Raw genomic sequence first — 26,164 nt, forward strand, 5'->3', positions numbered from 1 at the left:
CTTTAACTCACCTCAGTGATCATTTCCCCCACAGGTTAAAAGTGTTGAGAAAAATGGAATAGATTTATATACTTTCTTTTATATTCCTCTTTCTATTTATGGAAGTATATTAAGGGTTTGAAAAATTTTTTTTACTACTTTCCTTGTTTTTTCAGCTTCATTGAAGCTCTGCAACATTCATTTGTTATAGATGTGATTGCAGGAAAGTTGAACATACTTATGAAAATATAATACACACACGTATATGTATGTATATAATTATATATTTATTATGTTTATGAGTGTGTGTGTATTATATATGTATGTATGCATATATATATATATATATATATATATATATATATATATATATATATATATATCCCTTTCTCAGTTAGTCTTATGCGGTGCAGCTGCTAGCCCGTACCTTTTTCAAGTCAGGTTGCTACACACTAGAGCTAACTAATCATAGGTACCTCCTCTTTCCCTGCTTAGGTCAACAGGGTCCCGATAGTTTTACAGGAAACGATGTCCTTGGCTCTCTCTCTCTCTCTCTCTCTCTCTCTCTCTCTCTCTCTCTCTCTCTATCTCTATATATATATATATATATATATAGTATACTACTCTCTCTCTCTCTCTCTCTCTCTCTCTCTCTCTCTATATATATATATATATATATATATATATATATATATATATATATATATATATATATATATATATATATATATGTGTGTGTGTGTGTGTGTGTGTGTGTGTGTGTGTGTGTGTGTGTGTGCGCGCGTGTGTGTGTGTGTGTGTTGGCATGTAAGTGTCTTTCTGCCCGTCTGTATAAGTATACAGAGAGAGAGAGAGAGAGAGAGAGAGCCATGCTGTGTAAGCATGTAGGATCCTTGGCAAGGAGGAAAGTTTTCCTTTTATCTCAGCAGGAGAGCTTCTCGAGATCCTACATCCGAGACACCAAGTTATACCTCTCGGTTTCTGATTGTATTAGGAATCCTCTCCAGGTCCTTTTCGTTTCTTTTCTTTTGCTCTCCGTCTTTTAGTCTCGTGATTCTGTCATTGGCCGATTTTACCGCCGTGGCCTCTCCGGCCTCTTTGGTTCTTTACGATTGTCGTTCCTTATTCCGATGCGTTTTCTTTCGACTTTAGGCTAATCTACGATGCTTCTTTGCCAAACTAGTAATGTTTGATGTTGCGGCAGAGAGAGAGAGAGAGAGAGAGAGAGAGAGAGAGAGAGAGAGAACACGTGTCTAAGGCCTCAGAAAGAGAGAGAGAGACAGAGAGAGAGAGAGAGACTTCATCAAGAGTAGTGACTAGGTTTCATCTTGTGTATCAGTGCCTTCTGGTCCCCGGCCAAAACCATTTCCGAAGACTTCTTCAAATCCTCCTTTCATCCTCCCTTCCGATACTAATGGCTCAATAACTCTATCTTTCCTTCCGGTTAAGCCAACTTCTTAATCTCCTTATCTTTCTGTTCCTACTCCTGGTATGATTCCATGACCACCAGTGCCTTTATTTCCAGGATGTATGTATGCCTTTATTTCCAGACTCTATGTAGAGCATTCAGGTCTCTTAGAGCTAGCTATTTAGCCTTCAGCCTTGGTTATCTCTCTCTCTCTCTCTCTCGTTCATCTCTCTCCTCTCTCATCTTTTTGTCCTTTGACAGATCCTACGACTTCCTTAATATTGTATTTCTTTTCTTTTAATGTTTACACTTTTCGTAATTTCTTGAATAATCTCATGTATGTATGACCTGTCCCAAAAATGTGTTTTTGCTTGCTCTCTAAGCAGTTTTATAGGTGGGTTCATTAGGTATGCCAAAATTTCTCATTAAGGTCAAGGAAGTTGAAGTCATTTTTACCAATTTTGATTTTTATAATGATACATTTGCATGATTTCTTTTTTTTCTGATAGCGAAAAGAATTCCCAATTTTTCCTGTTCCTGTCGTTTCTGCTCAAGTGTTGCACAAGCAAATTTAATTAACGGAACTTCGAAATACTTTTTTTTAATCTTTTTTTTATCTGGTGGTGAAATTCGTTGAAATCTCTCTCTCTCTCTCTCTCTCTCTCTCTCTCTCTCTCTCTCTCTCTCTCTCTCTCTCTCTCTCTCTCATTCTAGCTTTCTCTTTCATTCATTCTCTCTCTCTCTCTCTCTCTCTTAACTGCATTGAGCCGAAATCCATCTCGGAATGGAGAGTGAGAGAGTGCCAAATAAAGCCGAAACAAACCCTTTGAAAGAGGAAATTGGCTATCTGTCGTGCTATCATTTGGGTTGACAAGGTTTTGGGACAAAGTTGAAATCGATGAAGCATGAGACCGAGAAGGAGAAGAAGAAGAAGAAGATGAGGAAGAATTGTGCACAAGTGAGCTATTTTGGCCTCTTTTGCACAGTAGTTTTATTAAGTAGTAGTAGTAGTGTGGATCGAATAGCAAGCTGTTGTCTCGTAAGAGCTTTTGTTATACATTTTCTTTGTCGTTCATTGTTTTTTTTTTTTTTTTTTTTTTTTTTTTTTTTTTTTTTTTTTTTTTTTTTTTTTTTTTTTTTTTTTTTTTTTTTACAAAATTTAATATGTGATTCCTGTTGGGATTTTATTAGTTTCAGTTTTGTCTCCAGTTTCGTATCCAACTACAGGATTTTATTTATTAATTTTGTTTTTGCCAGTTCCAATATCTTTCATTTTCCATTTATTTACTTATTTATTTATTTTTTATTTATTTGATGTTGCTGTTTCATTTAAGGCTGATATAATATATATATATATATATATATATATATATATATATATATATATATATATATATATATATATATATATATATATATATATATTGAAGTGGTTATGACTTAATCCATGCTGAACGTTTCTTTTAGTTCCCTATTTTAAAATCACAGTATATAAAGGGCATTTAAAAACCCGTGTTAAAAATATGATATTGTTATTATTATCTTCAAGGAAACTGACAGACTCTTTGGCCTGGCCTCAAGGAATCAATCATGGGAGATGAAAGCCTGAGTAGATGAAAGTTCAAGTTGGACAGAGAGATGGGAAAACGCAAAATAAAACCTAAGGCATCGTGCATTTGAATTGTAAGGTATATCGTTCCTTTACAGGGCAGAAAGCCTATGGCTAGTCAGCGAATGCAAGAGTTTGTGAGGGTTTTGACCAAAAATAACACTCTCTGAGTTGTTTGTGCTCATGATGCATTACGTTTGCAGTCTATTCCGCGGTTTTAATGAGATGGCGTGCCGTGTTTGTCAGATTTGTTGATATGTATGTATTTGTAGATATTTATTCTCCCTGTTATTAGCTAGTATTTTTAGACATTTTGAATATGGCCATTTATAAACACGAATACAAGCTTGCCGGTGTCGGTAAAGACGTCACTGAAGTGCTGATTTCTCGTCTGTGCGCTGGTTCGAATCCACGGGAGGAAGAAATTATTATCAACTAAAAAACGTCCCCTTCCGTTAACACACATGAAAATATATGAATTCTGAGATAGAACTAATTGGATATTATAGGACATTTGTAGCTTAATGCTTGTGTGTGAATCACGGTGATGTGATAAAAATTAATATATATATATTGTATATATATATATATATATATATATATATATATATATATATGAATACCTGAGCGTGACAGGGATTTGTAGGTGAAAGGCGGCATTAACTTATACCTCTCGTGATAGCAGTGTGGTTTACAGCGGTTCACTGTACATCGTGAATTCTTGGTTCAGTGGTTCGCGCCCATGAGCCGACGAATTTCTTATCGACTTAAAAAAAAAAATCCCGTCGGGTTAACATATATGAGGATATATTAATTCCGAGGTAGAGCGAATTAGATATTAAAGGACATTTGTAGCTTAATGCGTAAATATGAGTCACGGTAATATGATGAGACTCGTGTATATACATACACACACATAAAGACATAGAGAAACTGTCGAGCAGGTTCAGACGAGATCGTTGACGTCGTTGAAAAGCCAGAATATTGTTAATTCGAATCACCGGAGGAGGGAATGAGAGAACTTGGATGCGGGAATTGTATCCGAAGCGAGACCGGACGTGTGCAGCAGCGAAGAGCAACATCATGATTATTACACGAAGTCCACAGTTACCTGGGTTCATCTTATCAACCGTAGACAACAAGTGAGCTGGGTTCGTCTTATCATCCTCCTTCAAAGTTACGTGTCACCTTTGCGCCTCCATTATTTTGAAGGAATTTGGAAATGACTGTATTTACATATCTTTCATACTGACAGTTGTTATCATAGTTCACGTGACACACACACACATATACGCACAGCTGAAAAAAAAAAAAATTATAACTGCAGATATGTTCATATCTCGATTTGATATTGAACAGGCAGTATGCAGCACCAATATGTAGTAAATGTGCCTCGCTGTCGAAATTCTCAGTTACAGAGGTCCTTTATTCCTCACGTCGTTGGACTGTGGAACTGCCCCACTGAGGAGGATGTCGTGCAATTGGAACTTCAGAAGCTCAAGCGTAAATGCAATGCCTTATTACCCTAATACTATTCTTCTTGCATTCTATTACTTTTTTTTATCTGTTTGTCTATTTGTTAATTTATTTTTCTTTCTATTTTGATAATTGGATCTCTTCTTGCATTATTTCCCTTTACTTCCTCTTAATTCTTCCTAATGAAAACCATACTGTAGGGAAACTTGAATTTCAAGTAGTGGCCCCTATGGTGGGGTTGTTCCATTTGAATAGGTTTCATCTACTGAACAATAATAATAATAATAATAATAATAATAATAATAATAGCTTCAACAGCAGTTTTCTTAAGTATGAAATACGACCCCTTGGTGCCTGTGATCCTTAAAAAAAAAAAAAAAAAAAAAAAAAAAAAAAAAAAGCTGACTGAAAAGGTCATGTCTTATAATCACTTCTTGCTTAGTCTCTCAACTTTGTTTAACATTACAACACGCATTGCTGTGCCATTCGATATTGATATTAGTCCTAATTTACTGTATTCAGGGTTACATAAAGAGAAGAAGGTTGGAAAAACGAGTAATGTGGTTCTCGAATGTAATTGATTTTGTTGATAACGTTACAATAAGTGGCCTGTTCGGTCACTCAAACAGGTTAAGTGTATGATAATAGATTAAGCCAGCCTTATGCTGGCACGGGCTCTTGCTTTTCAGCAGCCCATAACGTAAGTATGTGATGTGATTACTTATCGAAAAAATGAAATTATTGTTCGCTCCTTCTATGATTTAATAGTTAAACAAAAATGATGGTCTTCGATTGAAGTTAGATGATAGTAAAAAGGCACAGAGTGGCAATATGTTACAATTAATGTTCATATTATCCTCGCATGAGTTCGAGTACCTGTCTGAGATAAAAAAAAAATGATTCAGTTGACAAGAAGGAAAATGAGGTTAAAAGTAAATGCGTATACTTTGTAATGAATGTTTTCAATGAATACACTCCAGTAATTCATACCGTTGATCGAGGCAGATTGATTGAAAGTTTCGGTAGCCACTGATTCACGCAGAATAGGAGACTTCTCCCCTCCTAATGGCTTTCATACAGTCAGAAGGCATATAAATTTCCAATGCAAAAGCCCGTGGCCGAACGACTGTCTGCTGAACAAAGTGCGCTTCAGAATGTGCAAACATTCATATGGAACAAGCCTAAAAGGCCATTGACTTGCAAAGCAAGGATCCGCTAAATGGAATACCCATATGTGAAAGGGCAAACAGAGAGAAGGGAATGAGAAAAAGAAGGATAAATCAGTGAACAGATTTATGAAAGCACACACATACGTATATATATATATATGTGTGTGTGTGTGTGTGTACTGTATATGCTATATATGTATAGTATATATAAACCACACAATATAAATATACGTGTTATATATATATAATAGATTATATCTATATAATTATATATAATATATATATACACCAAACACTATACTAATATTATATATATATAGTATATAATATATATATAATATATATATATATAATATATATTATATATATATATTTAAAGGTTGATGCCAACGAGGAACATGAAAAGACGAGAATTGCCAAGATCTTTCGGTCCACACAACCCTTTACTTATATATAGCATCACGTTTTATTTTATTTTGTTGTGATCAAGATATTCATATATATATATATATATATATATATATATATATCTATATATATATATATATATATGTATGTATGTGTGTGTGTGTAATATATACACACGTTTATATACACACACACTAGTAGTTGTTATTGATTTTGTTGTTGAAATAATCTTTAGCTAAGCACATATTTGCTGCTATTAATGATTTATTGAAAGAAAACAATGTTCTATTATTCATATCCAGGAGGGGTTGGGGGCGGGCACGTGAGTAGGTGCCCCACTTTAAATCCGCCACTGCTTCAGTTAATTCTTGCTCCGGATTACATCGTCAGTTACTCACGTAATCCCGCTCACAGAGACACTCGCAGGCAGGAATCCCACACCAAAAACATGACTTCATCCGAAAGGGGAAAGGGTGGGAAATAGTGAAGTCAAGAAATGAGGTGAAATGGGTGGTGGGTCGGGGGGGGGGGGGGGGGGGGGGGGGGGGAGACTGAGGGAGTGAAATCCAGTAATTAGATCTTGAGAAAAAGCTGGCGAATTTTGAGGCATAAAGAAAATGAGTCTCGCGATTACAGAAACCGTGGGAAATGCATTGATTAGTGGGAATTGCATTGATTAAATGGCCCGGAGGAAAGAAATGAGGTGCTCAGGCGGACCAGAGGAAGGAAATTAGGTGATTTCGCCGGATAAAGGGAAGGTGGTCGTGTGCACCGGATGTTTACATGCATGGATGCATGGGTTTGTGTGTGTGTGTGTGTGTGCGTGCTTGCTGTTGTGTGAATTAGACTACAGTGATGTTAGTCTGTACTATTTTTGTAGTATTTAGGTTTCCCTTCTTAGCCTCCAAGCCCCCTTGTGGATAATTACGAAAATATTGAATTTAATTTATTATATAATTATTTACTTGTATTTCATAATTCCCTACTAATTTATTTTTAGATGGGGATAGTTACGATAAATATACCTTTTTTTCCAACTTTGCTTTGTGATTTGAAATTGCTCCAATTTGACAAAACAGGATTAATTAGGCAAGCCCCTCTAGATAGATAATTAGGAAAATATTGAATTGTAATTTATTATGTAATTATTTATTTGTTTTTCATAATTCCTTACTAATTTATTTTTAGGTCGAGATAGTTACGATAAATATATATATTTTTTCAACTTTACCTTGTGATTTTCAAATTGCTCCAATTTGACAAAACAGGATTAATTAGGCAGGCCCCTGTGGATGATTACGAAAATATTAAATTTAATTTACTATTTAATTATTTATTTGTATTTCATAATTCCTTATTAATTTATTTTTAGGCCGAGATAGTTACTATAAATATACGTTTTTTCAACTTTACCTTGTGATTTTGAAATTGCTCCAATTTGACGAAACAGGATTAATTAGGCAGGCCCCTCTAGAGAATTACGAAAATATTGAATTAAATTTAGTATGTAATTATTTATTTGTATTTCATAATTCCTTACTAATTTATTTGTATTTCGGGATAATTACAATAAATATACATTTGATTGTGAATTTTACCTTGTCATTAGAAATTGCCACAACTTTACAAAACAAGATTAATTAGACAAGCCCGTCTAGATAATTACGAAAATATTGAATTGAATTTAATATCTAATTATTTATTTTTATTTCATAAATCCATACTGATTTATTTTTTTAGGTCGGGACAGTTACGAACAGTTACGATATATATAGTATATATATATATATATAATATATATATATATATATATATATATATATATATATATAATGTGTGTGTGTGTGTGTGTGTGTCGCGTGTGTGTGTTTGCGCGTGGTGTGTGTTTTGTGGTGTGTGCGTGCGTGTGTGTGTATATATATATATATATATATATATATATTATATATATATATGATATATATACATTATAATAATAATTGTTCTATACTATACTATCTATAATGATATATATATATTATCTACTATATATATAATATATTTTTTTTTTTTTTTTTTTTTTTTTTTTTTACGAATTTTACTTTGTGATTTGAAATTGCTACCATTTGACAAAACGGGATTAGTTAGTATATATCTTTCCTCCTCAGCGGCCTTCCTTTATCTTACTCTTCTTTCACACATTTTCCTCATCTGTTCACTTAAAAATGACTTTTTTTTCAGAATCTTCGCCAGTTTAAGCAGGTTTCAAGACTATGTCATATCTCTCTTTGCAAAGAAGGAATTATTATTTTCATTATTTATTATTCCTTTATTATTTCGCGATGGTAGATTTTTAAATCATTTTTCGGAACGATGTTAACGAAAAAATTCCATATATTTTTTTTACAAGTGTCACCAATAATAGCACTAGTAACAGCATGTGAAGAATGAATCCCTTATGACTGCATTCCATTTTAATAAATATTTACTTTCGACGTCGAAGTTAATGAATCCCCCTTTTTATCATGGACAGATCCTTGTGGCCTCGGCGGAGGAAGCGGCCGAGTACGAGGAAGTGGATGTCGACAAAGGATACAGAATCCTGCCGGATATGAAGTTCAGTAGCGATAAAGCCTATCTCTACGTCATTTCAACCAGGACGGTAAGTGGAGAGATATGGAGTCTTTGGCCAGGAATCACTTTTTTTCCCTGTTTTACGCTTACTCGGGAAGTAAGCATACAAACAACTTTGTTGTTGTTGTTGTTGTTGTAGTTGTTGTTGTTCTTGTTGGGGGGTAGGAAAGCCCTATGGAAAAATCTAAAAAGGTCTGAAAAATGTGTTTCGCTCGAGTTAAAGATACCGGAATTTTACGATAGGATAGTTTTGATTTATTTATTACAGTGAAATTGTAAAAAATCAATAATGTGCATGTGAAAGAGTACAAACAATTGTTTCTAATAAAATATAGAGTATTTAATTTTCATTAGTGAAACAACCGGCTATTTGACCGTAGATTTTAGCACGCGCCCTGAGTAAGTTGGAGGTCGGACCACGCCTTGTTTTAGTTATTTATTTAATTGTTATTGTTATGGCGTCAACATACAACTTTGACCAGGAATCGTTTCTTTTCTCTATTTGCTTTATGTATTTATTTATTGCTTTATTTATTTATCTATTTATTTATTTATTTGTTATGGCGTCAAAACACAACTTATTAGAGCATAACTTTTTTATCCTGCGATGCAAAATTTTTTCGATGAATATAAGTTGCCTGAGAACTAGGAAACGTAGCTTCGTTCTATGCTTGTGTTTTGAAATTTAGGCAGTGAAAAGTTGCTTTACAATCTCAAGAGAAGATGCGGCGGTTGTTCTTACGAAAGAATCCAGTCGGAAAGAATTAATTTGACCGTTTTCATCGTCCTTAGTGTGATCGTTTGGTCTTACGTAGTATAGTCTTTCAGTTTCCGAAATTTCATTTGAATATCCTTGCTCATTGTGCCTGTTTCATTCATTATATTTTAGGTCGCTTAGATTTATTAATGTATTTAGACGAGGGCCTGCGTTTTATTCGTTCAAGAAACTTTATATTTTTCTTAGTGTAGTGCTGATCCTTATAATAATATCTTCCCCCGATTTACCTTTGTGTAAATAAGTAGAATTTTACCTCTGTCTTATATTATTCTGATGTATATCCAGTCTCTATGAAAATCTTTGCTTTTTGTGGAGAGTCTTCGAAACATTGCAAGCTGAAATACACAAGTCTCGATTTGAACTTTTTAATTTGTCGGCGTTCATCAATCAGCGTTTGCCGGTAGAATCTTACAAAGATAGTTGATGATTGATTGATTGATTGATTAGTTGAATTTTAAATGACCCGCAGCGGTAAATGAATCCTGAATGGAACAAGTCGGACAGAGCAAAGTTTTTGTGGATGATACTCTCACTCGGTATCTACCGATAAATAGTATACTGATATCGACACTTATTCATGTGACCTTTACGTGGAAAACATAAAATATTCGTGTCGAGTTTACGTATGCTTGTGCTTGTATTTACCTGTTTTTTTTTTTTTTTTTTTTTCTTGGCCGATTCTTTCTTTTCACTTATATATATATATATATATATATATATATATATATATTATATATATATATATATATATATAAAGGGGGAAGGTGGGTGGGAATTGGCGTTGCATATGAGTCTACCTGATTCTTTGCTGTTTTATTTAACCCAGTGAGGGTAGAATCAGTTGAGTCAAATATATATATATTTTTTTAGAATAATTAATAATAATAATAAAATTCAGGCAACATGCATTGCCTTCATAATGGTCCCCACCACCCTTTTTCTCATGCACTGTCCCCTGCAACGACTTGATGACGAATGTAGAGAGCTATGATGGACAGAGATATAAATCACTCAGCGCCACGAACACTTGAAAGAAGAGAAGGTATAAAAATGCAAATATCAATCATGAACTTTTCTCCGCTGTTATTTTTAGATGTGGTTACCTTGTGTGTATGAGAGAGAGAGAGAGAGAGAGAGAGAGAGAGAGAGAGAGAGAGAGAGAGAGAGAGTTTGCATACGATCCTTTTTGAAGTTCTGTTTTGCCTCATAGCATGGGGACTATTTCATTGCTTTTCGTCATATCCCGCGTGGGATTTCCGTAGTATTCAATTGGAATATTTTTATCCGATACTGCATTTTCCTTTTGGCACAATCGAGAGGGGTGTATTCCTTCCTTCCCACACGTACACTGTCGGGGCTTTACTGTTCTTCAAACGTAAAGTGGGTGGCCCCACTGTGAGGTTTATTTTGAATAAAGACGCCGTTCCCTAAGTTGTTTTGAATAAAGCTTCCCTTTTTTCCCCTCTCTTATATGGGAAGAAGGCTGGGTGACTTTTTATAGGGCCTCAGAGTGGAGTGTCACTCTTTGGCACTTTCTCATTTCACCAACGGCTTCCATTTCTCTTTTTCCAATCGGGTACGCACTGGAAGCAAAAGCAGATTGTGCTGGGGTATCGTGGGTGGTGGTGGCGATGAGGTAGGGGGTAGGGGCGGTGGTTTATTTGGTCCGTGAGTGGGTGGGTGCCATAAAGACACCTCCTTTTGGCACTGCATCTTTCTCTCTCCTTCATGTGGATTCTATTTTATTGGGTCGTTTTGAGGTCGCGTCCGGTGATGGCCTCGTCTTTCGCTACTCCCGGCCCTTCCCTTTTCAGATCACCCCTTTTTGGCAGATTATCAAATCTCCTTCTTTACTTCCCTTTCCCAGCAACCACCCCCCTTCCTCTCTTTTCCCCCCTCCTGCGTTTTGGCTCCCTCACATTTTTGAACGCTTTTCCTTATTGGTATTTGTTCCTGACTGTCCTCTAGCATTTCCTGCCTTGTTTTCCCTTATTTTCCGTTTTCTGTTGGAGTGCCTCCCCGTTTTCCTATTTCCTCACTTCTTGTGCTTGCTAGTTGAGTTTCAGTTTTTTTTTTAATATGCCACCATACGAATATAAACATATTTCTTAACTGTTTGTTTTGCTAGAGAGACGATTACATTGTTTTCTTAACAGTAATTTGTTGTAAATTTCTTGTCGCTTTCAAGATATGATTTTAATTCAAACTGTCTTAAGAATTTTCATAAGGAAGAGTCTTGCATCATTCGTATACCAAAAGATGAAGAAAGATGCAAAGAAAGCCTTTCATCCTGACGCCCATTCCAGTACGAGATAATTATGGTAATTATTTAAACTGACTTTCTGTGAAGATAGCCATCTTTTCTTTTCTTTTAATTAATGGGTTGGGGCCTTTTGGCCGTGGTTGTGTTCATGTGGTCAACGGGATATGGTTTTATGTAGTTATTTTAGTGATGTTTATGATATTCAAAAGGCGATTAAGTGAAGATTAATAAGGTAGATCATTTTTTAGTATGTTCTTGTGGTCATCGGAATATGGTTCTCGTTGATCATATCAGTGCGAGGTTTTATGTCGTTAGTTTCGAGAGGTTTTTGATGTTTAAAAGGGTATTAATTAAAAATATATTCTGCAAGTAATCTAGTAGCAAGGTTTTTCATGAAGGAACTTTTAGATGGAATAGGAGCTTGATAGCTTCTAATTGAAACACATCCATGCAAAGTAGGTGTATTTTCGAGTATGTGAAATGAAAAAGTCCATATTTATGGTTGATGAATCTCCTGAAAACAGAACACGGAAGAGAAAAGATATTGAATCCTTTCAAAAGGATTCTTTAAAACCCGATGGTTTTCCATTCTAATCGCGAAATTGTTTGATATGCATAAGTATTCTTGAAGCATCTACAGCTATCTTGGTGACGAACTTCTATCCCATAAAAACTTTAAGTACCTTGAGCTTATCGGAATATGCAAGATGAAGTAGACTAAGTATTACTTCTAGGTAAATAAGGTGTATTTAACTTTCAAGAGTAAGCGTATGAAGTAACTTCTCGAACTTCGTATTCTCTTATTCAGAAGATGGAATTTCTGACGTTCAAACATTTCACTGACATTATGAAAGAGCATTTTGAACGTCAGCTAAATGTTACCTGGTGACAGAGGACGTTGGAACATTGATGAATCGAACCAAGTCATCCGTAAAATATCTTTGTTCGATTGGTCCAAATTTTATCAATTCCTCTTTTTTATTAGATCGAAGTGTAATTGCAATTCACTATAAACAGTTTTGCTAGTGTGTATATTATTTCTTTTTTTTTATTACTGTACTGGTTATAGTTAATATTTTATTTTTTTATAATTGATTTAGAAAAATCAGTCACTAAAAATGCACTATTTTTAGTGGATTAGTAATTCAGATGCTATGGAACTTGTGTGTATATATAATTATATTATATATATATATTATATAATATATATATATATATATATATATATATATATACAACATATATAATACGAAGGCGGACGCAGACACTCAGACAGTAGATATAATGGAGCTATGGAGAGGCATTATTTTCTATCCATTTATTAGGAAGCCTACATTTCGTATCGCCTGGTATATTTTCCAGGCTAAAATAGCAATTAAAATTAACAGTATTTGCGTAGAAAAAGTAAAAAAAAATACACATTAAATGCTTATATATATATATATATATATATATATATATATATATATATATATATTTTATTTATATATATATAAAATAATATATATATATTTATATTATTTAACCTATTATATATATATAATTTATATATAATATTATATAATATATATATAAATTTGGTGACGGGACAGGCACCTTAAAATCCTTATGTACAGGTTAGGCCTAACTTCGACGGTCGTGAATAACCGCTTTTATGGACAAGGTTATTGGACTTTGTTTACGCGGAAACACACAGAAAAAATTATTTTTTCTTCTATTATTTCAATATTTTCTGATTCCTTAAGGTCACTCTTCAGGACATTTTCTTTTTTTTTTACTATTTTCTATTATCATTTTTCTCATTTATTCGCGTCCATTTTGTTAATAAATTTTGTGTAAAAGTATGCAAGTTATTTACACACTTCTTATTTTCCAGCTTTCTTTTCTTTTAATATATTCTTATTTTCCAGCTTTCTTTTCTTTTAATATGTTACACATTCACTTTACTATTATATGTATTCAACTCATTCATTACTCATTGTTCTCATGACGTATAATTGAAGGACCTTTTATAAGCCTGTATTACATCTAAATACTTTTTATTGTCCAAAAGCGCGGCCGTTTTCCGATAGCTTTTTTTCGCAGCTGAACGTAGCCGGGACTCTGGGCTGATTATCCCCGCTAAATGTCGCATTAATTTTACCGCCTATTGCAAGCGATCAGGGCGTCTCCGGGAATCAGACTCGCTAATAAGGAGGCTAAATTTACCGATTAATCTGTTCCTGGTCCATTGACTTTCTTTAGTGGGGCGAATATTGATTTTAGTGATACGATGAACACATACATTTGTATAGGCACATTTTTCTATTATGTACATATATATATATATATATATATATATATATATATATATATATATATATATATATATATATATATATATGGGCTAATGCACATAGAAATGGTGTGTTTGATATATAGTCGACTGAGGTGGGTAGAAGTGAAACCAAGGGGAAAAGGAATTATATATATATATATTATATATATATATATATATATATATATAATATATGTGTGTGTGTGTGTGTGTGTGTGTGTGTGTGTGTGTGTACTTAAAAAATCACAGCAGATGCACGTGACTTCATTAAATATGCGAATACCACAGGAGAATTATTGATAGGAAGAAATCCAAGCGCCTTCGCCTTCACTAAGACATTGTCAAGGATTTCTGCATATCATTTTCTTGTGGTATTCGCTTATATATATAAAATATGTATGTATATATATCTGTGTGAGTATATATGTATACATGCCAGTGTGTGTGCTTATATGTATGTTCCCAACAATAAATTAATACAACAGTATTTGTGTTATAGATATGTTAACATAAATGTTGCGCCAACTCTAATGAAAGTTGATAGTAAGATCTTGTGAAAAATGAACTTGGCGGTGTTTTTCAGAATTCATATGAAATTAGACGTAGAAGTATAAGGAATTAAATAACGCAGCTTGTTAATCATATTGATAATACAGTTAATAGGACTAGACGGACTTTGACAAAGTCTTACAATTCTTTTTAAATTATCAACAATGACTCCACCCACGCCCATATTATCCTCAATAGCATCGAGCCAGGCTGGTGGGGACGCGCACTCTGAAAAAATCCGGAGCCAGTGGCAGAAGCAAAGCAATTTTGCAACTGCCACGAAACTTCTTGCGGTTTGTCATTGAAGATTGTTACCAGCCATCGTCCACTCCGGCGACTCCTTTTGCCAATTCGAAATTTTTGAAGTTTGTGGCAGCTCTCTCTCTCTCTCTCTCTCTCCAGTACACAGCGGTGTTCATCTTACTCAATTGTGGTTTTTGATTGAAATGGGATAAAGTTTCAAGTTTGTGGGTTGATATGAATATTTTTCTGTGTTATAATTGACGATATTTTTATATATAATGGGTAATGGAATAAGTATTACATAACATGTCGCTTTTATACATCCAAGAACATACATACATACATCTATCCCCCATTTGCAATTTTGAATATGATTGAAATGATCTTGTTTTTGTAACTAATGTACTCTGAGGTTATATTTTGTTTAAGAAAACCTATATAAACAATAGACCTATGTTCTTTCAACCATCGTTTTCCTGTTGATAGTAATGCGACATACTTTCTCAACCATCTACAATGTGACAAATTCACCTTTTGCGAATGATGATGGAGTTGTAACTATTAAGGTGTTGCGAGCATGTTTGATCAACTTGATCAACTTTACTTGAACAGTCCATTATAATTTTTGGATCTCTCCTAGATAGGTTTTCGGGGGTCTTTATCTAGGCACTGACAATCTTTTGTTTGTTTTTATGGTAATCCCCGACAGCCTTGTACTAAACACCCCGCAAAGGTGGATACATACCGGGTTAAAACTCATGGGGGTCTCTATTTAGGAAAGTTTTTTTTTTTTTTTTTTTTTTTTTTTTAACGAACTGCTGACAGAAATGACCTCGGCTGCCTTTGCTTGGCCTGACGGGCCAACATCAGCCAGGTATGGGTTGGGAATAAATGCATTTACGTTTGGAGAACGCGCCAACACGAAAGTGTTGCTGTTGCACATGGCAGGTATATCGAATGGACGCAACAGTAGTGGTGTGGATTGGAGAGAGAGAGGAGAGAAGACGAGGAGAAGAAGGAGAGAGAGAGAGAGAGAGAGAGAGAGAGAGAGAGTGTGTGTGTGTGTGTTCGTGTGTGTTTCTGTGTTTGTTTGTGAAAGTTTGTCTCTGGGGAAGAGAAATGGTGCGTTTGTGTGTGTGTGTGTGAGAGAGAGAGAGAGAGAGAGAGAGAGAGAGAGAGAGAGAGAGAGAGAGAGAGATAATTTCTGTTTTTGAAGGTTTGTGTCTATGGGAAAGAAAGTTGGAGAGAGAGAGAGAGAGAGAGAGAGGAGAGAGAGAGTTTGTTTGTTTGTTGCAGTGGTGGGGTGGGGGAGGACATCCATCGACTGGTACCATCGTTTTTTTCCTTTTTCCTATTGTTCCTTTTACTGCCAGCTCTACCAGTGTTTTTTTTTTTTTTTTTTTTGCCTCGCGAATGTATGGCTTCCTCCATTCTAAATAAAAATGGACAATAAATATATTCTTTATTTATTTCCCACCGCATGATTTTCAAATACCAGTCGTGTTGAAAATTACATTCGGTTAATTAATTTTAAAATTGGCAGTTTCTCCTTTATTATAATTTATCTTAACGCGACTGAATTAACATCACCAAGTATTTGTTTCTTCATATGACCACTTAATTATTGTATGCCGCAGAGGAGGTGACATCATCAAAGTATTTGAATATTTATATTTCCATCAAATGTACAAGAGTCTCTGCAGCGCTAATCCTATGACGCAAATGATTCAATACGTATAAGGGGAGCTATCCAATATGCTTAGTTTATTTTGGGGCCCATATATATTAATATACCGTCGCAGCGGAGTGGATACAGTGAACTGTGAACAAGTAACAAAACGAGAATTCCGAGCAGAACAAAGCAAGATTCAGCTTTGAACAGACATCAAAGCAATTACAAGAGATTAATGCTTGAATATGAACAGATTAGTGAATTATAAACATCCATCTAGTTAATGAATCTTGCCAAATACCCAAATTTTTTTATTAAATTAAGTAAAGAATAATCATGAACAGGTAACAAACCAGTGAGATATTAAAACGAATTAAAACGATTAGATATGAACAGGTACCAGCAGCCATCAACAAGTACCACGAACAGTTAAAAACGAACGATTAACGAATCGACGAAACGGGAACAGAGCAATGCAAAATATGTTCGTCTGAAAGAAACGACGAACAGGCGGCCATGAATAATGACCCCTGGGTGCGTAAGGACAGTTGGTTCTGTGGTGATAAATGAACGGTGAATAATAACCAGTGAATAATGGACACGCAATGGATGCCATAACTTACCATTAGTTACAATGATCAGCGCACACTGATATTGATGATAATGACAAACAGACTAACAGCCATTCCTGTAATTAATCTTGATAGCTATGCTGCACGGTTGTTACGCTAAATGATAACGAATGGTTCTGCCGATGGCATCTCTATAGGCTATATTTTTGTCTATATATCTCTGTTATAAACTTTTATGAATGTACGTAGGTTTACACACGCAGAAATATATATATAATATATATATATATATATATATATCTATATATATATAATATATATTTATATATATGTATATATATATAGACATATATACATATATGTGTGTATATATATATATATATATATATATATATATTTATATATATATACATATATATATATATATATATATATATATTATATACACACACACACACACACACACACATATATATATATATATATATATATATATATATATATACACATACATACACAAACATACCATACATACATAAAAAAGGCATCAGTATGCTAGATACCACTGGAGTTACTGATTCTTTTTTTATAACATTGGAAATCGCCTGAGATACGCATTTATTCAATTATGGTCATAATGAAATCGACTCATTATATGACTGTTAACTCTGTTGTGGGGGGGGGCGTGGTGGTTGGAGATGTCAAAAAGTGGAAATTAACACAATAGAAGATAATAGCTGGGACTGATGAATAGTCTTGGCTGTCAAGTCTTATATGCACTAACTTTAGTGTTACTCCTTCCCTTTTATGTGGAACGTAAAGATATAACAAAAAGCAAAATGAAAACAGGATTTTCCCTTCTCTATTAACCGATAATACACAGAGCTTTCGAGAGCCTGTTCAGCTGTTGCCTTTTTTTAGTTTCTGTTTTATGTTTAACGTTTCCCTTTACGGATTTACCTCCGTAAGATTATAGGATTAGTGTCTTTTTTTATCATGAAAAGCGGCTTTTTTTTATTTATTCATAGTTTTATTTATTGATATAAAAGAACAAACAGATGTGGTAATTCTTGAAAAAGTTTCGTTTCACATTATGTATTTGTTATTATAGAACAAGACCACACAATTATGTTAGGTCATTACCAAAAAGAAACATGAAAAAATTGTTCGCTAAAATATCCGTATTAAGACACTGTTTATATTATTGTTGAACATGAAAACATTTATATGAAACACTAAGCATCCGTGGAATAAAGTGTCGTGTAATTTGAAATATATATAGTATATATATTATATATATCCTATATATATATATATTATATATAATATATGTACAATATATATATATAATAGATATATATATATAGTATATATATATAATATATATATTTTAATATAATAACAGCGAGCAGAAGGGAGGTGAAATTAAATACCTATCAATTTAAAAGTGATCTTGAGGTAAGAGGGGAGTTGTAAACATCAGTCCATCTAAAAATGAAATAAAACACCCACACACGTTGAGAAAAACGAAGGTGGCATTTGAGCCCTCAAAAGAAAGAAAAAAAAAATCAGATACGCCAATGTTTTCCCCTAACGAATTCTTCCTATTGACATTAACGATAGATCGGCCCCTCTTCCCTGCCACTCATGATTGACTGGATTTGGTGCAAACAGGTCGGAACGACCGACAGGAATGACGTTCTCTCAAATCATTTCCCTATTTTTTTTTTTTTTTTTTTTTTTGTGGTGGGATGTTTCGATAATTCGATACGCGCTGTTTGGGATCATTGGCTGTAATTGATTATGTTTAGTGGTTTTTTCAATTTCTGTTTTGTTTATTTAACTTGTGTTCATTTTTATTCTAGATTTATTGATTTTTTTTTCAAATACCAGTCACATTGGGGTATTGAGAGTTTTAAAAATTTCAAGTTAGAATCCTCGCGCGCTCACAAACACACACACACGCGTGCGCACACACGCAATAATATTTCCTATCACTCGATTATGTTTAATTAATCTGCCTAAATGTAGTGATTTCTTTCGGCCAGAAAAGCGTAGTGTTTTTGTCAGAATTGTGAAGCAGACAATAAATAAAAAGAAATATTATAATGAAAGTTTTTTTTTCGGGAACTATACACCGTTAATGCAGTTATGAAGAATTTCACTTCCCATCCTTTTAAAGCATTTATCTTCCCTTCCCGTCCATAACTGTGACGTTTTTGGTATTAGATCAATCAATCTCTTCCCTTCTCTTCCCCCCCACCGATCCGTGATATGTCTCCCACGTGACGAGGATATTTTACTTAAATGCTTTTTTAATCCTCATATTATTAATGAACAAATGAGGAAGAGTTATTTAACCCTCAGATTATTAATGAACAAATGAGGAAGAGTTGTTTAACCCTCAGATTATTATATTGAAGATATTTTATTATTTTATTATAGAAAATGTGAAGGATAACAGTAAAAATAAGCATTTAAAAAGTATCGCAAGGGAGGAAAAGTTAAGCCAATGCAAATAAGAAAGTTAGAATGAAATGGATGAAGTTGGAGCGATTTATATGTATATATATACGTATATATATGTGTGTGTATATATATATATATATATATATATATATATATATATATATATATATATATGCAAATATGAAACATAAAAGGTAGAATGAAAATAGTTGTGCCTTGCAAACTGAAAATCATTTGGAAGAGTAAGAGAGAATCGAAGAAAATAAAGTTCGCGAATCTAAATAGAGAGGTAGAATGACTGGCATTAGCGAGTGAACAAATCCTCTCGAAGTATGGGAGACAAAGAAAGAATTAAAGTCACTAAGAAAGAGAGGAGAACATGTCATGCAAAATGTATGAGAAAGAGATAGAGTTGAATTGGTTTAGATAGAAGGGCAGAGTTAGGATGAATTATTCTGCTAAATTTATGCGAAGCAAAAAACTGACGTTGAATTTAACCAATTGAAGACAGCAAAAACAGAGCGAAATTGAATAGGTCGAAGGTCATAGAGAGATTACCATTATACAAAGTAAATTTAAAGGTAGTATAAATATGAGATAGAACAGAGTAAGAAATAGAGAGGTAAATTCTTGAAAAATAAGGAGAGTGGAACAGATAACGGTATGCAAAATGGAGAAGACATGGGCAGAATAAAGATGAATATGAGAGAGAGAGAGAGAGAGAGAGAGAGAGAGAGAGAGAGAGAGAACGAGGATGGGGGTCGAGCCATAAAGTAGGAAGGACAGTCGCAGGTCCTATTAAGGATGACTGCTATGTTTGTAATGTCTCCGGTTACTCTCTTTTATATTAGGGCGGAGGAGGCACCTCTCTCTCTCTCTCTCTCTCTCTCTCTCTCTCTCTCTCTCTCTCTCTGCAAGTCATTTTCATAATATTAGTCACCCAAGTTTTCTGATTCACTTCATATTCATTAATTTATTTTTTCTGTCCTGTCTTTTTTCCATTTTTTTTTTTTTTTTTTTCGTTTTGTAAAAAAAGATCTCTTACTGGGAAGTAAAACAGAATCATATCATTTTTATTTTCACCAACATTATTCCGGGAGGTGGCGATGTTATCATTTTTCCCTGACATTTAAAAATGATTCGCTTTCAAGTTTAAAATAAATAACTCCTGCCCGTGTCATAAGGTATGATGCATACATGACGAACAGGACTTGATTTATGTAAATATAACAGTCACAATCACTTTACTCTTAACTTCTCGATGCTCTGATAACGCGGACGCTTTTCCACTGAAAACCTCGAGTCGTAATTTTGGAAATGAAATGAAGGAACTGTCCATTCCACGCTTTGGATTCGAACCTGTTTCAGGAAGGGGAAGGGTAACGGTGCAGTATTAACACACCATGCTGTTGTGGTTCTCAACCTTTTCACTATATATCAGAATGTCACCAATCCCCCTTTCCGAAATTGTCTACCTCGTAAGGTGCACTCCAATTAATGTGCAACAAAATAGTAACACACACAAAGACACAAGCTACTGGAGAGAAAGCACTCTTCGTTTTGTGTGGTCCTCCCCTTGATTGAGAACCACTCTAGCGAATGTGACTCTATGTGAATGCTCTGTGAAAATAGAAACGTAAATCTGAATCTATGAACAATCTCCGCCATTGATTCCGGTATCTTCTTCGCCATATACATCCAAACCGTCTGTATATTTATGGTATCGTAATCTGCATAACGTATGCATCCGCGTTTGAAGTGGCACCTATCGTCTATAGTGGCATCCATTCATTCAATACGAGGCCATCCTCCGAAGACTTGACTTACCCTCCATCCCTCCGTTTTGTCCTCGCATTCTTCCCTAATCACTTATAGCAACAACGGGGACTCATCCTCGGTGCACCAGAGGTCACCCTCGAGTGGTCAAGGACCACCTCTTCTCGCCCGTCTCCCAGTGACTCTGCATAGTCCCATAATCTCCAGTTTTATTCGCGGCTGAAGTAGCCGAGATAAGCGTGTGAATATTAATCAAGCAGACTGGTCGGACCAGTTTTTTTTTTTTTTTTTTTTTTTGGGGGGGGGGGTGGGGGGATCCCTTTTATTGTTCCTTTCGAGCGTCGCTGTTCCCTTCGCCCCTTTTCGTCCACTTTTTGTTCCTTTGATTGTGTGTGTGTGTGTGTGTGTTTATAGTTTCTTTTTCTTACTTACATCATTCTTGCTATTTTTCTTCGCGAAGTTTGACGCCGTTAAAGCGTCTGTGGTTGTATTTAGGCAATTATAAATAAATGCTTCTGAAATCTCTCTCTCTCTCTCTCTCTCTCTCTCTCTCTCTCTCTCTTATCTGTGACTGCTGAAAGGTTTAAAGACTTGGCATTAAATTGGTTTCATGGGGACTCGTCTGATAGTCTGTTCCGACCCCCCCCCCCCTTCTGACTCCCGGCCCCCAAACCTCCTCCGACTCTTAAATTGCCTTTCGGCTATCGACAACATTCGTCTTGATTATTGGGAATCAAGAGACCATTTTCGGCGTACTTTATTTGATTTTCACTTTTGAATTTTATATTTATAAATGTTTAGTAGTATTTTTTCCAGCTTGCTTGTGTTTGCAGTTATCTAGTCTTGGTTGTATTCATCGAATTTATTGGTATACCGCACTAGGTGGTAAGTATTCCGAGATGTATATAACAACAATAATGGAATACACGTTATATAGTTCGTCTTTTGTGTGTATGAAGACTCTTAAAGAAAACGGTAAAATGATAATCACTTTTATGAAGAATTTTAGTGACTAACTGAAATATGTTAACAACCTAAACAAAGAGGAAATGAAGAAAAAATCATTCCTGAAGTTCTCTCTTTTTTTATTTCAATCAAAGAATTTTAATTGGGAAATGTGTCCCCCCTGAGCAGCTTCGTAACGGCCGTCAAGATATCTTTTCCCACATTTGTAATCCTCGGATTAATTGGTGCATTGACTGTTTATTTCCGACTTTTACCAGGCTTTGGAAAAAGCTTTAAGTTTCTGGTGACACTGATTCGTATAACCTGCTGTCTCCTGGTTATTTATTTCGTATTCCGTGCAAGAGCGGCCTTGAAATGTGTCATTGTCATAAGAATACCTTACGTGATTTATCAGTTGTCGTCTAAAATTTAAACTGTGCATTTTTATGTCCTTGTAAATAGTGCAGCCCTTTACGCTATTCAAAAAATGAAGAGAAAGGAAATGAATTAATGGTATCTCTTAAAAACCAGATCTCCCGTTCTTTTTACTTATGTAAGTTACAAACCAACTTTGAGTGGTAATAATAATGTGTAATGGGTAATATCTGTTTCTGTGTACGTCATTTACGGACGCACACACTTGCATTATATATATATATATATATATATATATATATATATATATATTATATATAATATATATAACATACATGCATAGATACACAGTATTGATTCTTCTCTTAGCATTACTATTAGCAGAGTTAAACAGGTTGGGTGTGGTTACTCCTTGAAGGGTCGTTGGTCAAGGAATACCAGTCGCTGCCGGTACAGTGTTATATATAATATATATATATATATATATATATATATATATATATATATATATATATATATATCCCCTAACTGCTGATGAGGGCGTTAAAAAGCGCTGGATAGATAGGTGAAAAGGGTACTGGAAAGGAACACGAGGGTGCTGTGAGAGATAAAGGGAAAATTGATGACGTGTGTAGTGGGTGTTCATTGCCGCACTGATAAGCTTTTGATCAGTTCAGGATCCTGGATTAGTTGTATATGTGTCGGACGAATGTTGTGGAAGCGTTCGGCTCGGCGGGTCAATCCACCATACCTTCGTTTTAAGTGTGAATGCGGCAGTGGCCTTTGTTTTTGTGTGAAGTGTGTGTGTGTGTGTGTGTGTGTGTCTGCGGCCTTGAAAGATAAAAACGCATAACAGTTCCTGACTCATTATTTTTAATGCTGAATCGTGGATGAACCACCTGTGCATAAAACAACTTTAGCCGCTTTATAATTATATATATTATATATATATATATATATATATATATATATAGATATTATATATAATTATAAAGCGGCTAATGTTGTTTTATGCACAGGTGGTTCATCCACGATTCAGCAATTAAATAATGAGGTAGGAACTGTTATGCGTTTTTACCATCAGGCTGCAGACGAAAAAAAACCAAAAAAAACCCGGAACCAATAATATATTATATATATATATATATATATATATATATATATATATATATATATATATATTTTTATATAGTATATATATATATATATTATAATATATATTTATATATATATATGAGGTGAAAGGGTGAGAAATGCGTATTGCAACGTGCATAAATTTGCGTGTGTTTATACACGGACTCAATATCTTTTGTCTAACACACGCACTTGAATGAACGATAAAATTTGGGGGTACTTTACGACTACTGTTTGAAGATCCGTTTATTGGAGCTTACGGAGACGATCCCTATACCTTATCACCGAAGATCATCTTGGTCTGTATTTACTTAAACAACAGACGTGAGCGAGTCTTGATAAGGCGTATTTGGTTTGGGACTCCTCCATATATCAGATCTGCCACCGGCCGTTTTCTCGAATATCAAGACTGTGTGACGTCATCAGTGGTCGTTCTTGTTCGCCAAAGACTACCTGATTAACATTCTCTCTCTCTCTCTCTCTTTCTGTGTGTGTGTGTGTGTGTTTGAGTCGCCCAAGACAAAGTTCCCCAGTAGTGCATTTGTATGGAATATTATCTTGTATACGCGTACGTATACCCCGCTCACTATGGACTGCTTATAGTTAGAACAGTAAAACAAGTTACCCTTCGCCATATATCTGTAGCCCCACCTTCCACAACGCAGGAAGACTTGCGAGAGAGAGAGAGAGAGAGAGAGAGAGAGAGAGAGAGAGAGAGAGAGAGAGAGAGAGAGAGAATTGTGCTAAGCAACAGCCCCCAATAGGGATGACATATTCAGCTATCTATTGCAGCTTCTCAGTTCACACAGAAGACTGAGAGGGTTGAAGGAGCCTTCCAAGAAGATGACATATTCAACTACCCTCACTCAATTTCAACTCATCACGAAGATTTGATGGCAGGCATTGGGTGAGCTGTTCTAGTATGTATGTTCAGCTTTGCTCAAAAGACTTGTAAGAGAGAGGTGGTTGAAGCATCGCTCCTAGATGGATGATATTCAACTGGCCTTGCTCATCTACAATAAAATTAGATCTAGCTGTGGAGATAGTTCGTGTGGTATGGGAGCGATCTCGGGAAGGAAGTCATATTTGTCTATCCAAAGCCAGCTATTCAACTTCAACTTACACCCAACATGAAGAAGAAGAAGAAGAAGAAGAAGAAGAAGAGAGAGAGAGAGAGAGAGAGAGAGAGAGAGAGAGAGAGAATTAGTTCCCCAAAAAAGATGACATTGATCTTTATCTAAACACGATTTGGGGAGAGAGAGAGAGAGAGAGAGAGAGAGTAGTAACAAATTCAACTATCCATTGCCATACATATTCAATTTGCACCCAGCATGAAGACTTGTGTGTGAGAGAGAGAGAGAGAGAGAGAGAGAGAGAGAGAGAGAGAGGTGACCGCTCGTTCCCCAGAAGGATGACATATTCAGCCATCCATTGCCATCCATGTTTAGCTTCTATCCAACACGAATACTGGAGGAAGCAGGGGGCTTGGGGTTGGGGGGGGGGAGGGGTTGTCCCCAAGAAGGATATGGATAGCTTCGGACCCTTACACGAGCAGCAGCAGCAAGAGGGATCACAAGACGCAATTCCGTATATCTAGAATCAGAGTCCGGTAGGGGAGGAGGAGGAGGAGGACCTTGTTGTATGTAGCAGGTCCCACCTAATCAGAGGGCGAGGGCGCTAAAGGCATTCTGGTCAGGTGAGAGGATGACAAATTAACGGAGTCATCCCCACCACATATAGTTAGTTTCTGTCTTTTCGTTAATCTTTGCCATTTATGTTTGGGGCGTGCCCTCGTTCTTTTTATTCAGGTCTCTCTTTTTTTATGGGTGGCTTTTGTTTTTATCACGCGTGGTTTTTACGGGATCTTTTTTTTTTTTTTTATCTTCCTCGCAGCTTCCTCGGCTGAAAATAATTGAACTCCTTATTATGAGTTATTGTGTTTGTCGTGCCGAGTAACACGGCGAGATAATGTTGTGATGGCGTTTTTACACGGCCGGAGAGAAATTTATGGATGTTTTCAGTAAAATCTTGTCTCATAGAAAGGAATGGCTCTTCGGCGAGTCAGTAGTAAAGAAGGGGGTGAAGGTTGAATAGATGTTGAGGATACTGCTATTTACCGAAGTTATCATTATTGTTTTTGTTGGTGTGGGCAAATAGTGGTGTCCTAATTAAGGTTTTATTTTTATGTTTATTTTTTTACACAGTGATAACCAAAATGACTTCTTCTCCAGTTGTGCTTATATGATCTCTTTTCTTTTGTATTGCATCCAACAGATGGCATTTTACGCGATTGAAATTTAGCTTTTTAACTGATTATATTAATCATGAATAAGATTAAGAGTAATCATAATACAAATGACAATAGCTAGTCTATTCGTCATAGAAAACATAGGCTTAATGAACAGAGAA

General features: G+C 35.1%; 1 protein-coding gene across 1 annotated transcript in view; it reads left to right on the plus strand.

Annotated features, from left to right (window-relative positions):
- The window catches only part of LOC135212023 (plexin-B-like), a 223,536-nt gene that overhangs the window by 27,678 nt on the left and 169,694 nt on the right, over positions 1–26,164 (plus strand). Inside the window, exon 2 of the mRNA XM_064245318.1 lies at positions 8,562–8,690. Coding sequence (XP_064101388.1) covers positions 8,562–8,690 — 129 coding nt within the window. The remainder of the gene's footprint in view (positions 1–8,561; positions 8,691–26,164) is intronic.

This window comes from Macrobrachium nipponense, chromosome 19 (genome assembly GCF_015104395.2).
Source record: "Macrobrachium nipponense isolate FS-2020 chromosome 19, ASM1510439v2, whole genome shotgun sequence".
Classification (NCBI taxonomy): domain Eukaryota; kingdom Metazoa; phylum Arthropoda; class Malacostraca; order Decapoda; family Palaemonidae; genus Macrobrachium; species Macrobrachium nipponense.